The 14,598-nt window shown below is 42.2% G+C and overlaps 8 protein-coding genes across 8 annotated transcripts; 4 read left to right on the top strand and 4 right to left on the bottom strand.

The window, feature by feature from the left end:
- Positions 1 to 138: 138 nt before the first annotated feature.
- On the top strand, positions 139 to 1,519 carry SAMD00019534_118960 (hypothetical protein; the record flags this gene model as incomplete). Its single annotated transcript, XM_012892821.1, has 3 exons — positions 139 to 424; positions 495 to 1,135; positions 1,217 to 1,519. Coding segments are annotated over 3 exons (1,230 nt in total), but the record flags the coding sequence as incomplete, so codon positions are not given.
- Positions 1,520 to 1,659: 140 nt separating this feature from the next.
- SAMD00019534_118950 (hypothetical protein) lies at positions 1,660 to 5,457 on the bottom strand (the record flags this gene model as incomplete). The annotated part of the gene is made up of 7 exons (XM_012892820.1): positions 1,660 to 2,039; positions 2,108 to 2,375; positions 2,446 to 3,309; positions 3,371 to 3,505; positions 3,577 to 4,785; positions 4,854 to 5,212; positions 5,280 to 5,457. Coding segments are annotated over 7 exons (3,393 nt in total), but the record flags the coding sequence as incomplete, so codon positions are not given.
- Positions 5,458 to 5,683: 226 nt separating this feature from the next.
- Positions 5,684 to 6,220, bottom strand: SAMD00019534_118940 (hypothetical protein; the record flags this gene model as incomplete). The annotated part of the gene is made up of 2 exons (XM_012892819.1): positions 5,684 to 6,008; positions 6,066 to 6,220. The coding sequence occupies 2 exons, from the start codon at positions 6,218 to 6,220 to the stop codon at positions 5,684 to 5,686; spliced, it is 480 nt and encodes a 159-aa protein (XP_012748273.1).
- Positions 6,221 to 6,711: 491 nt separating this feature from the next.
- On the top strand, positions 6,712 to 7,847 carry SAMD00019534_118930 (hypothetical protein; the record flags this gene model as incomplete). Its single annotated transcript, XM_012892818.1, has 2 exons — positions 6,712 to 7,273; positions 7,348 to 7,847. The coding sequence occupies 2 exons, from the start codon at positions 6,712 to 6,714 to the stop codon at positions 7,845 to 7,847; spliced, it is 1,062 nt and encodes a 353-aa protein (XP_012748272.1).
- Positions 7,848 to 8,321: 474 nt separating this feature from the next.
- On the top strand, positions 8,322 to 8,936 carry SAMD00019534_118920 (hypothetical protein; the record flags this gene model as incomplete). Its single annotated transcript, XM_012892817.1, has 1 exon — positions 8,322 to 8,936. The coding sequence occupies one exon, from the start codon at positions 8,322 to 8,324 to the stop codon at positions 8,934 to 8,936; it is 615 nt and encodes a 204-aa protein (XP_012748271.1).
- A 108-nt stretch (positions 8,937 to 9,044) lies between these two features.
- On the bottom strand, positions 9,045 to 11,016 carry SAMD00019534_118910 (hypothetical protein; the record flags this gene model as incomplete). The annotated part of the gene is made up of 2 exons (XM_012892816.1): positions 9,045 to 10,861; positions 10,938 to 11,016. The coding sequence occupies 2 exons, from the start codon at positions 11,014 to 11,016 to the stop codon at positions 9,045 to 9,047; spliced, it is 1,896 nt and encodes a 631-aa protein (XP_012748270.1).
- A 155-nt stretch (positions 11,017 to 11,171) lies between these two features.
- On the top strand, positions 11,172 to 12,336 carry SAMD00019534_118900 (hypothetical protein; the record flags this gene model as incomplete). The annotated part of the gene is made up of 3 exons (XM_012892815.1): positions 11,172 to 11,612; positions 11,693 to 11,821; positions 11,893 to 12,336. The coding sequence occupies 3 exons, from the start codon at positions 11,172 to 11,174 to the stop codon at positions 12,334 to 12,336; spliced, it is 1,014 nt and encodes a 337-aa protein (XP_012748269.1).
- A 559-nt stretch (positions 12,337 to 12,895) lies between these two features.
- Positions 12,896 to 14,498, bottom strand: SAMD00019534_118890 (hypothetical protein; the record flags this gene model as incomplete). The annotated part of the gene is made up of 2 exons (XM_012892814.1): positions 12,896 to 12,912; positions 13,010 to 14,498. The coding sequence occupies 2 exons, from the start codon at positions 14,496 to 14,498 to the stop codon at positions 12,896 to 12,898; spliced, it is 1,506 nt and encodes a 501-aa protein (XP_012748268.1).
- Between the last annotated feature and the right edge of the window lie 100 nt (positions 14,499 to 14,598).

Raw genomic sequence — 14,598 nt, 5'->3', positions numbered from 1 at the left:
ACAAATAAATAACACAGCACCAGAGCACACTGTCAACTTTGATTGAGCTCACTTGATTTTGGACAACACACAAATACAGTTTTTAGAGTTTTGTCGTTCGTTTATTTAGTTTCAATCATTCTTTAAACATCTCAAGCAATGAATATGTTATCTAAATGTAATAGAGCACTATTATGGTGGTCAACAAGAGGACCATCATCGAGTAGTACGATGTTGGTGACAGCGTCCAACAGCAACAATGCAATGTATATACCAAGCAGATCGATGATGGTCATCATGAAGAAGTACACACCAAACACTGATCCAAAGAGACACATGCTTGAGGAGTTAGAGTATCAACAACAGTTGCTAAAGGAGAGAGCACAGATACAGAACCCTCCAAAGTATAAAAGATCTGTTAGGAACTATAATATTACACCACCTGGTATGTCTAGAGGTGCAACATGTTCTGTAATACACTACTCTAATGCATCACCACCATCATAATTCAATAGACTATGCAGAGGTAGACCTTACAATGAAGGAACCACCATCAATGGAGGGACAAAAGAGATTGAATGTTGCAGTGATTGGAGCACCGAATGCTGGCAAGTCATCATTGGTCAACACGATTGTTGGTGAGAAGGTGTGTGCAGTGTCAAGTCGTGAGCATACTACAAGAGACGATATCATTGGCATCTTTACAAAGGACAAGACACAGATTGTGTTTCACGACACACCTGGTATCATGCAGCACTTTGAGCGAAAGTCAAAGATCAGAGAGTTTGTCAATCTGGCATGGAGCGTCGTAAAAGAGTCTGATCTCGTGTTGTTGGTGGTCGATGCCTCACACGATAATCAAGGAGACACCAATCATATTCTTGTACAGTTGGAGAGACAGATGATCGAGTTGTTAAAGGAGATGAAGGATTACAATCAACAGAGTGCCACCAAGGAGTTCATATTGGTGATCAACAAAGTGGATCTGGTCACTGAACGTGAGGACCTACTGGAAATGATATCAAAGTTGAACGAGAGCAATATCTTTAGTGACACCTTTTTGACGTCGGCCACCAATGGTATCCATGTCAACACTCTAACCGATTTCCTATTGACCAAAGCAATGGATGGGAAATGGGAGTTTAATGATGAGTTGGTATGTGTTGTGTAATATTATATACTTCACTGCGTAGTGATCGCGACCATTTAAACTTACTTACATCCAATACTTTTGTAGAAAACCGATCAAACAGATATATTCAGAGCATCAGAGATAATCAAAGAAAAGATGTATGAAAAGTTGAGACAGGAGATACCTTATGAGGTGACTCAGAACACTATTGGATGGACAAAGTTCAACAATGGTGATTTGAGAATCGATCAGGATCTCATCGTCAAGAAGAACTCTCACAAGTCTACAATCCTGGGGAAGGATGGTGTCACCATCAAGTCAATCTATCTCGAGGCTAAAAAGGATCTGGAACGTGTATTCAATAGGAGAGTACATCTATTCTTGGCTGTCAAGGTTAAGCAGAGTGAATATGATTCTGAAGAGTAAAGGAATCTTATATACCCTACAATCAAACCATTGGAGTATGATTATAATCATATATGATTGAATGGTATTATTATACTTTGGATTATTATTATTATGTATGGTTGGCAGATAGATCATCATTTAGTTGATGGATCCTTCTTCCATGCCCAGTTTGTAAGATTTGACATCTTGTCCAGTGGATTGGTGGAAGTTGTGGTGGTGGCAGCAGGCTTTGCAGTGTTCCTCTTGGTTTGATTTCTAATGTCATCCTTGATCAATGTCTCCACATCGTTAATCATCGATACCACCATGGATTTGAATGAGGGGTCGTGCAGCGGAGAATCATTCTGCAACGATTTGAGTGCTGGTAGAATCTGCTCCTGGATCAAGTCCTTTGCCAGATTGGACACTGACATGAATGCTCTCAGAGCATCAAACAGACACTGTGACATCTCCTTCCTGTTCTCATTCGAAGGATTATTGCTGTTTCTTCTTACAAACTCTACAATCTTTGGGAGAATAACTATATGATTTTGATGTTGGTATGGTTAGTATTATAATTGATATTCATAAACTAGTAAATGTACATACAAGAGTCTCTATATCTTGGCTTTGCAGTTGGGATCACCTTTGAAATGGATTGGACAAACTCCACTTCGATCATATGATTCTTGTCATCCAATATCCTTTCGAATGCAATGGCAATCTTTTCCAGGATTGAATCATCGTTGATCTGGGCCAATGCAATCGATAGTGCACCAATGCAAACAATACGTACTGGACGATCTGGATCAGTACTCATTGTGATCATTGATGGTACAATCGAGTTGGCAATCTGTTGTGCATTGAACACTGGCATCTATACATATATATATTGTAATTAGTATATGTAGGTTGAAGCGGTGTTTGTTATTAAAGTTTTGACTTACAATGACCTTATAAAGGTTAAGAATACATGATCTAACTTGATTGGATGGGTTTGATGTCAAGTTTGATAGTACATCACCAATCTCCTTCTTCTTGTCAATGTCATTGCCACACAGTAACTCTATACACTTGACCAGCGATGGAATGTGACTATGATCCCATCCTCTCTCCTCGATTGAGATTTGAACAATGATATCGCTCAAAAAGGTGTTCAACTCTGCTGACTCTAACGATGTCAGTACACCTGCTGTAAAGAATGGTAAAAGTCTATACTTCTTTGGTTGTGCTGTTTGTAAAGTGAATGTTAGCGCAGTCCATAATAGCAAAGTATGGATGTACATACTGGCTCTGTTATCCTTTTGGAGCTCCTTGTGGAATGCATTGTTGATGATCCTCTTTGTAAACACATGTCCAAACTCTGTGCATAGAGTGTTGAGTGCCTTGGAGAATGATGTGACCAGTCGGGAGTTCCTCAGTGGTATGCAATAGATGATGCTGAGCAACTTGGTGATAAACTCTGTGCATAGCCACTCTAATGCTGGCCACTTGGACGATGACATATCGTTGGAGACCAATGACAGTAGATATTGATCAAACTGAGCATGTAGTTTGGCAACCTCTTGTTTGCCAAGTATAGACATTCGAATTGAGTTTGTGATTGATGACAATGTTGTTGAGGATGAAGATGATGATGATGCTGCAGCAGGATCCACAGCATTGGTAGCAGCAGTGGTTGAGTTTTTGTTGTTGTTGTTGACATCACTACCAGTGGAATGTATCTGCTTTAGTCTGGTCTCATTCAATTGATATTGATAGAGTGCTTCTTGTCTGTCATACTCTGCCTCTATGATCTTGGCATCCTTTTCCTATTATTATTAATCTGATTAGTACAACGTTATACAATCATATTCATTTCTTTAGACATACAGTTATAAGAGGTGATGATGATATCATTGATTGGTGTATCCTTGGAATAATATCAATGAAGCAAGCCACTAAATGCTGAATCTTGATAACATCTTGCTCTGGAATCTTAAACTCTTCCTTTTGATTGGCATATTTCTGAAAGAAATTTGATGTATTAGCTCTATGTCCAATGGTATGACCTGTTGGAACGTTATAAATATACATACATGTAGAGTAGTGTACATCTCTGACAGTAACATTGTTGTAAGCTTTGGATTCAATGCCTCGAGGAGATCGGTCCAGTTGGCAAGTGATGGTAGGAAATGAGTCCTGGTGGCAGTGGACACTTCGGGCTCAGCGTCATAGAGCAATGCCTTGAAGGACTCCTCCACTTGGTTGTACTTGTCGGTGGAGTCGAAAAAGTTGATGAGCAACGAGAAGTTCTTGGTGACGGCAACACGCACCAAGGGACTCTTGTCCTGACCCAGCTGTTGAAGGATTGAAAGAATCAACGACAGTCGCAGGTCTGTGCTGGCAAACTGTGCCAGACAACCACAAGAGTCAGCCACGAGCACTCTACGCTCTGGGTGCTTCTCACTCAGCTGCTCCCAACACTGACTGAGAATCTCGGTCTCTGTGCGCTGTGGTCCAATGATGGAGGCCAATGCCATGCAGCCCTTCATGATGGCGTGACGCTGGAACTCGTTGGGCTTCTTGATTAGATTGAACAGGAGCTTGGTGAGGGAGAAACGAGTGGTCTCCTCTGGATGGTTAGAGATGACAATGAGGATCAGTGGTATCAGTTCCTCACGCTTGTTGAGCAAAACACCTGGCAGGATGTGTGGCAGGGAACTGGCAATGACTGACACCATCTTGTTGAGTTGATCAGAGCCGTGTGAACGCAACTTCTCCACCTCCTCTGCAATTCGCATGCTAGCCTCTGACTCATCATCATTAGAGACAATCTGGAAGGCCACTGTCTGTCTACGCTTCTCCACCAGGGCTCGATAGGTGATTCGCATCGTAGATAGATTATCATCTGTTGATGTTGTTGTCTTTTGTTGTTGTTGTTGTTTCTGTGCCTGAGTGATTGTGGCTGGGGTTGTTGTAGAAGTTGTTGTCGAGGTGGTAGTTGACAAGCTTGTAGAGGCAAGAGTGGAGGATGAAAGTTGATTCTTCTTGAGATGATCAATGATATTCTCATAGTCCTTGTTCTTTTGTGCCAGATCATCACGTTCCTTTTGCAACTGTCTCCAATGTACCTCACTGTCGCTAATCTCCTTCTTGAGCTTTGTGATCTCACCCATTGTCTTTGTGAGTACGCCCTGTACTCCAGAGTCACCATTCTCAAAGAAGTATCTATAGATGGTCAAAAGAGATGGAGGCTCTGCCTGATTCATCTGTAGGTCTGACCAGTTCCTAGCATTGTCCTGACTCTGAATAGTAGTAGTCGTAGATGTTAGACATGTCTCTATACATCTGAATTGAAGACATGAATTCTTACCTCTTCAGAGAATGTAACCGATGTCAATGGATAGCTGTTTGTCGTGAGGTACCTCCTAAACAGATAGTTTAGTATCTTCCTCTCGTGTGGTTTGATCTTGTCCTTGGAGACTTGATCGACCGACTGAACAGCACCACCCATCTCCTTTGGTGACGATGATGGAGCACTTATCACCTTGACGTCACTGGCCGATATGACAGGAGTCTGCTTACTCCTCTTGATCTGATCCTTTAACTCCTTTATATCATCCCTTGACTGTCTCAACTCATACTCCAACAATGATATCCTGTCATCCCTACTCCTAATCGCTTCACTCTCTGGTTGAGGAGGTGATGATGTTTGTTGTTGTTTCTTTCTCTCTATGTTTGATTATCAATATTAACATCATGACTATCAACAACAACAACATGCATTATGATACCTTACCTTTAATAACTCTTATTGGGTCCTGTGTAGAGGGCATTGACATTACAGATTTGAAGTGATCGACCAACTCTTGTATCTCTGTACCATCATCCTCAAGCATCTCCTGATAGAACTCCAAGGCAGTCAGGTAGTATCCTTTGGATAATAAGAACTTGGCAAACTCCTCCTTCATTCTATGTTATTGTTTGTGTATTATTTGTTGTTATATACGCTTATAATATAAATATATCTGTGTGTTTTATCTGTATATCAATATTGTCCAGTTAGTTCAAGTCGTTGGGTAATTCAATTCATTTCGATTATTTGGAATTTTCATAATTAATTTGGAATTCACTGCAAAACACAGCATCATGCAGTCAGTCAGGTAGCTTGTACAGATAATAGTAATTGGCAAATACACTTGCTCATTGTTTATTCGTCCGATTTGGATGTATCACTGGAGTCTTTCCGATGTAGGGAGCAAGCTCTTGTCTCTGGAGCATCTGGAGGTACGTGTCAAGCCGTGTCAGTCCGATGCGATGCTCCTCGATGTGGAAGCGCATTATTTGCGCGATGTGCTCATAATACTCCACAACCTCCTGGAGTTTGTGGAAACTCAGCTCCTCAGTGGTGTAGTCTGACTGATTGAGATCGAGGGGCCCTTCTTTTCTGGCTCTCTTGACAGGACGAGCGGGCTCCTCATCGAGACTGATTGGTGCTTTTCGAGTGTCGAGAACAATCATCTGTGATCTGTGACCACCATGTCAGTTAAAGTGTCAAAGTCCAAGGTCAATCATACATACTTACTTGTCATTTAAGACCGTCTTGGCCATCTGGAAGTGGCTGTGATTGACAATGGTGCTTGCCTTGAGCTGCCCAAGATCGCCTACATCCGCTCTTATCTTGTCCAATTCGGGTCGGAGTGCCTTTAACAAATCGGCCTTGTATTTGGTCAAGAACATTCTAAGAATCGGGCCATGTGACTTGTGCAAGCAGCAAAACCAATCTACACAAGTGTTGGTACAATTGCGGCATCTGCCTGGTTGATGGCATACACCACAAGAGTATATTCCTACCGCCTCGTCAATTTTCCTAATGGCCTCGTTTATATACTCTACACTGCCTTTTTCGTCATTGGGAAAGAGCCCATCGAGCTTAGTTCTATAGTCCTTGTAGAGATCATGGTTGTACTTTGGTGCGTATTCTTTATTTGACATCGTTGTCTATCTGTATATTGTTTATATGTATACTGTGTAAATGTCAGGTGATCACAATGAAGAGAATGTTTTGTGATGAGGACGTCTCTGAACTGCTCGTAGGATATTTTAAATTTTGGCGCCGAAATTTGATCTTTGGTTGCACTGTTGATGTGCCAGTTGAGAATCATTTGATTCACAACAACATTTACTAACACACACAAGACATGGATAGACAAAGAATAGAGAGGACTAGAATGAGAAAGCAGTTCAAAGGCTCTCGAAGTGGACACCATCATTATCTTCAGAGACTACGATCAAAGTTGCTTACAGCACTTTACTCAAACACACATGGAGTTGCCGCAGCATTCACTATTCAGAATAATATTATACAAGTCAACCCATCACTCACTCGCCAGTCAAAGTCGTCGATCTACTATCACCGCAAGAAATTGAGTGCTCAAGGAACGTATCATCCTCTTCTTCATGGTGGAAAACGATACTCTCTGCTTGATGATGTCAGGTTTGAGCAGCTGAAGGATTTCCTCCATAGATACATACTCGAGGCGCAACCAGAGAGTCTCAAAGAGATAGTTGACCATGTCAACACTCAGGTCGAGGACATCCAGTTCAGCAGATCATACATACGAAACGTCATCTCAGAACACCTGATGTTCTCGTGGAAGGTGCCAATCACAGTCCAGCATCAGAAGTTCACCTTGGAGAACCTAGAGAGATATGTCTACTTCTGTCATTGGATCAGCCAAGTCGATCTTGATTCTGTTTACTGGCTTGATGAATCTACCTTTGAGTCCAAGAGTAAGTCTTACAACTCAAACAAACACTGCACTATTATGCTGTCGCTAATATGTTTGTTCAATGTCGAATAATAGAGTGTTGGAAGAGAAAGCTGTTGGCCCCTAGAGGCAGAGTGCAACCCATTCGCGTCAACAGAGAGTCCTTCAGGGAGTCCTTCTCGTTGATGGCCATGATCTCAATCCACCACGGATCCTACGCGAGGATGAAGGACCATACTGAGGGTGACACCAACAACAGCATCACCTTCTGCTCATTCATCATCAATGCCATGGAGGCTGACTACATCCGACCCAATACCTACATCGTGCTCGACAATGCCAGTATCCACACACAGAGGGACCGCCTCCCTCTCATCCAGGAGATGCTTGATTTGATCAATGTCAAGTTGGTGTTCTTGCCAACCTATAGCCCTGAGCTCAACATCATCGAACTGTTGTTCGCGATGATGAAGAGAGAGTGCCGAGATAAGAACAGAACTGCATCCTTCCTCGACACAATCAAAAACGCGTTCAACAAGTATTCTAGCGATCCTACTACAATACTCAACTGGTGTCACAAGTGCTACAATAGATAATAAACAGTGCCCGTAAAGCAAAGCTATTTCAATCAATATCTATTATCCATTACCTCACTTGAAACATCCAATATCATTGAATGAATGAATGAATGAATGAATGAAAGCCTCGATCACCCTACCATATGAGTGAACTTCCAAATTAATTTGAAAAATTCCAAATAATCGAAATGAAATTAAATACACAACGACTTGAACTAACTGGACAATATATATGATGTATGTTCATTCAAAGATTGATTAGTTTCGTTATGAGAGTGTTCACTCACCCAGGGGAAGTCATCTTTGTTTGTTGAAAAAAAGCTATGATTATTTGTGTAGACTTGTCTTTGAAACATAAATATCTTTGTGTATGGTGGTCCCAATCAAACCCGACAGAGACATTAACAATAAGATATGACCTATGACATGTGTCGTTCATTCAGTTCCGAACATCATCTTCGTCGGATTAATAGATAACAAACAAATATAGATATGGAGTATCAATCAGGTAGTTTATTAACAGCAGTAGAGAGTGGCAAGGTAGAGCTGGTTAAACAGTTGTTGGCAACACCAGGCTGTGTTGTAGATGAACTCAACGAGAAGAAAGAGACTCCATTGATGGTAGCCTGTCACAACTACAATGTAGAGTTGGCCGCTTTGCTCATGGACGCCGGTGCCGATATCAACAAGCAGGACGCCATTCAAGACTCACCCTATCTGTTTGTTGGCGCTCACGGCAAGACAGAGATTCTCAAGTTGATGCTCAAGAGGACCGATATCAACTACAAGGTGTTCAACAGATACGGTGGCAACTGTATCATCCCCGCCAGTGAGAAGGGTCATTTGGAGAATGTACGTGTGCTGTTGGCCGATGGTCGTGAGGACGTCAACCACATGAACCGTCTTGGCTGGACGGCCCTTATCGAGGTAGTCTACTATGACAATGACAGTGAGCTCTACCAACAGATCGCACGTGCACTCCTCGAGGCTGGAGCCGATCCCAACATCCCAGATGCCAACCACAAGAAGACCGCCTTGACATGGGCCATCGAGAAGGGATTCACAAATCTTGAAGCTCTCATTAGATCATTTGGTGGAAAGGAATAAAGATGATAATATATATATATATTGTCGACCACTTTATCATTTATTGTTTAATTAATCCTCGGCGGGTAATAGACTGGATAGTAGTAGTACTACTACTACCTACTTCATTTAGTTGTTAAGTCTAAGATATCCATCATGTCTCTTATAATACAAGAATCCAAAACCAGCAAGTAGAATACCAAACATAATGCCAATGACAATGAGACCAATCTTCCAACCGGCCATCTGTTGAGATGGTTGCTTGAATGTGACCAGTACATAGTTGGGTGGCTGTCCGTTGGTGATGGACACCCTCGATTGATAGGAGGCGTCTGGCACCATCAACTTGGCAAACGATCCTGTGATCTGGCTCTGAGACTGCACGATCACATATTTGGCGGAGTAGTCGCTTGGTGTAAACACAACGTTGATGTTTCCAGCCAACTGGACGGTGCCCTGCACCTCAATTGGTGCGCCATTGCCTACACCTGGTTGAATCGTGGTCTCGTAGATGATGTTGGTGTCTGGCGACAGCAGCAGATTGGACTGCACTTGGACCTTGCCACTGCCAATGATCTGCAGTGTCATAATGCCCAGGTTTAGGGATCCACCGACATTGATGGTCTGTGCAGTGACAAACTCTCCGGTATGGATAGACAATGATCCGCTGATGGACAGTGGCTGATTGGGTGAGTAGTACAGCTGACCGGCGATAATGATCACGCTGGCATTAATCTCGCTTGTCGTGGCCGTGACACTGCTCTCTGTATCCTGCAATGTGACGTTGGATGCAGTGACAGACTTTTCAAAGACAACGTAGCCATAGACAATGATCTCACCATTGCTCACGTTAAGATTGGTGGTCGAAGTGAACTGTGCCGCCTTGGCGACGGTGATGTCAAAGTCTGCCGATGGACCAGTGTGCTGTTGTGTCTTTTGACCGACAAAGGCTGAACCTCCACCAAAGATCAGCTCAACATTGCTGCCATTGATGATCAGATCTTGGATTGTGATGTTGGCCATCGATTGCAACGTTGTGCCGCTTAGTAATGTGATCTGGGCGACGGTACTTGGCTGGGTGGTGACAAAGTTGCTCGATTGCACAGTAAGTCCACCGTCAGAGTACAGCGATCCAACAGACACCTGGACAGAGATAAGGGTGGCCGATGAGGTTTCGTCCGATAGAGTCAGTGTAGCAATGTTGGCAGTGTTGGTACCATTGAGCAATAGGTTACTACCTGGTGACAGCAATATGGAGCTGGCCACCTGGACGGATGGTCCATTGACAATAAGGTCTGAACCTGGGTTGAGCCTTATCACTCCACTCTGGCCGTTGAGATTGCTCAGAGTGGATACACCCTCCAGTATGATGGTGGTGTTCTCGGTCACCACGACCATGTTGGTGCTCAACAGTCCGCCTTTGAGATAGACGAGGTCATTACCATTCTGCAATACCAGAGTGGACTGATCGTTGAACTGTAGCTGGCAGAGTACGTTGCCAGGACCATTTACAGTGACCTGTGCATTGTTTTGGGCCAACACGTGGGAGTTGATGTCAAAAGCGATGTAGCCATTGAGTGTAACAGACTCCTGGACGACGGATAATGTCGAGTTGGTCAGAGAGACATCGCCAAACGAGGCGTTGGAGTAGACATTGATCTGGGAGTTGACCACTATGGTCTGGTTGATGGTTTCTATGTCGGCAATACCCTTGATCACAAACTGAGCACCACCGGTTATGTTTAGCAACTGGATCTGTTGGGCACCAAACGTTTGGTTCATCATTATGTACTGAGGTGATGAGATTGTGGCGTCGATATCGAGAGTGTAGTTATCCGATGATCCAGGAACTGGGGCAACGCCACCCACCCAGTTTGATGGGTCAGTCAATGAGCATGGATAGGCTGCATTGACACAGTTACCATTGGCTTGCCAAATACAATTCACTTGTGGACGATGAATTGTATTAACATGTTAATACCAAGTGGTGGAGCATTTTAAAGCTGCTAAATAAATACATACCATTGTCAGATGTGACTTGTTTTGATAGTATTGTTATAATTAACAATAATGTTGTAATGTAGTATATATATCTGTACATGTTTCAGTGTTTGTCAATGACAGTGTCAAAGTTATCTTTGGTGACTTTTGATTCATTTTTCTCATTTGAAAAATCATTAGAGGGCTCCAAAACGGTTAATTTTGATTAATTTGATCATTTACATCAAATCACCCGATCACACACACACACAAACAATGATAACTTCTCCGATTAGATACCTTGGTCAAACAACACCGAGGTTCTTATTATGCCGACAACATATCAATGTTGTTTCCCTTCACAACAACTACAACAACAAATACAACAACAAATATTCAACTACATCATTGTCACGTAATGTCAATGATGATCCAATATTCTATCATAGAGACCTACATTCAAACAAGGATGTCTTTGTCATTGGCACAGCACACATCTCAAAGCGCAGTGCTGAGCAGGTCAAGCAGTTCATTCGCGATGTAAAGCCCGACACTGTAGTACTGGAGCTGTGTCAATCACGATTCGACAAGTTAAAGTCTGAACAGAATGTTCGCAACATTGAGCCATACCAACAGTCTAAACCACTGACCAGTATATTCGCAGAGATAATGGCTGGACTAAGATCAGGTCAACTCAATGCCGGTAATATTCTTAATGTATGTATATCTTGTTGTTGACAAGTTTACTGTTCTCTTTCTAACATATTGGTTGTTTTTGTTGTTGTTGTTATTATTAGATATTGATCAAGAACTATTACAATACATTTAGAGTGATGGGTATTGTTCCTGGTCTTGAGTTCAAGTTTGCCATCAACGAGGCTGATGCACTAAAGGCAAACATTGTATTAGGTGATCTTCCAGTTAATGTAAGAACATGTGGCGATGCTTCAACACGTTCGTACGATCCAAGACTAACTGACTCTTCTCTATTTAATAGGAAACAATGAGTAATTTAGCACAGAGCCTAAAGACAGAGTTGCTACCAATGGTTGGCGGATCAATGATGGGAGGACTTGGTGCACTCAACATGGCAAATATCATGAACATGGCATCCAACATGAAGATGGACCAATCTAAAATGGCAGATTGGTCTAGGGTCAACGATATATTGGCACCACTGGTGGAGGAGCTGAGCAAACCAGCAGTCACAGAGGAAGAGTTGGAGAGTGCATTCAAAAAGGTGTTGACCAATGCCAATCTACAAGAGATAAGATCAACATTCCAACGTTCGTTGCCAATGACATACGATGCATTTTTGTTGGATCGTGAGAGGTCCATCACCAAATCAATCCTATCCTCCAAGGGCAACAGAGTGCTGGCTGTCGTTGGTGCTATGCACGTCGATGGTATAAAGGGTATGCTTGAAGAGAAGAATAGATAAAGTTATGTGTTGTCCATTATAATTCGAACGTAATTGATTTGTTACTTCTTTTGAACCTCTTATCGGAGGAGGAGTTGGAATTGGCAACACCGGGGAGCAGGACATCTGAGTTAATCATGTCCAGGAACCTGTACGATAGCTCTTCCTCCAGTCCTGACTTTTCCCTCTTTCGAAGTTCGATTATCCTTTATTTTTCAAAAGATGTTGCCCTGCTGAGATTCGAACTCAGATGACAGGATTCAGAGTCCTGGATCCTAACCCTTAGATGACAGAGCATTCATGCGCCCAAAAAATTTTAAATCGTATTTAGTAGGGGAAAGAAAAAAGGGAAAAAAAAATAATAATAATCATATGTATATAATCACTGAAACCAACGCATAAGAACGCGTCGGCAACAATCCAAACCAATGCTTATACCACCTGCCGACAACATAAAGGCCAGTGGACCCAACCAGAACAATGTCCAAAAAACCAAAACAATTGTATAGTTATCGGGATAAATAAACTGAATCAGCTACGCGACTCTTATCCAGATAGGCATTTAAACAAAGGGAAAAAATTAAAAGAACAACGAGACTAAAAAATGAAATATATTTTTTATTTTATATATACAATAAATTTAATTATTTATTTGGTTTATAAATAACATCCAATTGATCATTTGAGGACAAACCGAATGGAGAAGTAAGTTGTGAGGAGTAGTATAGATTCACCTTTTGGATATTTGATGACTGTTCCATGATGGCCTCAATTTGGTCGACATGTTCCCCACTAGCCACATCATTGACCTCAAGCTTTAGGAGATTGGTCATCATAGATAGCTCTCGTATGACAACACTATAGTCAATGTGAGCTACCATTGATCTTTGGGATGAGAATCCAATTCGCTCCAACTGACTGCCAAGAGGTGATCTTAAAAAGTTGATAAACGATTGGAAGTGCACCGGTAGTAGACCCCAAATCGAGAGGTGTCTAAGTTGGAGACACTGTTGTGAGATGTTGGTCAAAAGCATCGTAACAAAGTTGGCTGCAGCTGTTTGGTCAATCTCCTCATTGAATCTCGAGGTGAAGTTCAAGGACAATGTTCTGATGGCACTGTTGAATTGAATATCTGGATAGGTGCGGTTCACTCTGAATTTCCACTTCTCGATTGTCTTGTTGTGTGCCAGTTGTGTTACCATCAGTGGAGTGAGACTAAGCGTGGTGTTTAGTCGTTTGAATGGAGGATCAGATAGGAATTTGATAAACTCTTGACTGTACTCCTGAACTGACATGCTGGTCCAATAGATACCAATGTCTTGAAGCTTTGGAAAGTTTGTACTACTCAGTCCACTCAAGATTGTGGTGTCAGTATGAGAGACCACACCAAAGTGAATGGTAGTCAACTCTGGGTACTTGGTGGAGAAGAGGTCCAAATAGAAGTGGGGCTGTGGTGCGTCCTGATAGAACGTAGAGATGAGAAGAGTTCGTAGTGTTGGTGCCCGACTCTTGATAAAGGAGGCAATCGTTGATGAGCTCGAGTCGAGATTGGTGGTGTTGATCGATAGTGAAGTAAGACTCTTGGAAACCAAATCCAGACAGTTCAGTGTCGGTGCCAACGACTCTGACATGTTCCTATAGGTGAACGTCGTAAGATTACATCCGGTCTTTATCAAACCATCAACGATCTGATCAAAGTAGTTCTTTGGTATTGGTTTGTTGGATATATCGCACTCGATGTGTTCCAAACGTCCAAAGAGCAATGTTCTCAGAGTGTCACGTTGCTTGTTGTTGGCAAACTTGATTGGTATATACTTGTGAGCGACAAACTTGTTAAAGTTTCGCAGTGAGTAGTTGGGTACAGGTACTCCTGGTTGTCTCTTGGCTAGGTGCTTGAGAAAGGCGCTGTCTGTGAGTTGATCATCGGTCACCTCGGCATGTTGACCAAGAATGTCAGCTGTCCATTCGAGCCATCTCTTGGAGACCAACGCCAAAGATAGAAGGAATCTTGTGTCCTCCTTTACTTCTTTGTAATGAAGTAATGACCATAGATAAGAAATTAGGTACTTTTGAAGTTGTACTGGAAGTGGGTCATTAGACCTTGGTCCATATGTTGTAACTATTGACCTTGGACTAAACTTTAATAAACTAGAGGCCACTCTCCTCTTTATAACTTTCTTCATTATTATTTGTATATGTCAAAGTTATTGGATGAATGATTGAAGACCAAAATCCACATGGTTTTGTTGATCAAAAAACCCCATTCATTGTTTTGGCTTTGTG

Source organism: Acytostelium subglobosum, assembly GCF_000787575.1.
Source record: "Acytostelium subglobosum LB1 DNA, scaffold: scaffold36, whole genome shotgun sequence".
Lineage (NCBI taxonomy): Eukaryota > Evosea > Eumycetozoa > Acytosteliales > Acytosteliaceae > Acytostelium > Acytostelium subglobosum.
The sequence above is the reverse complement of the archived record's forward strand: the minus strand, read 5'-3'. Positions and strand labels throughout refer to the sequence as shown.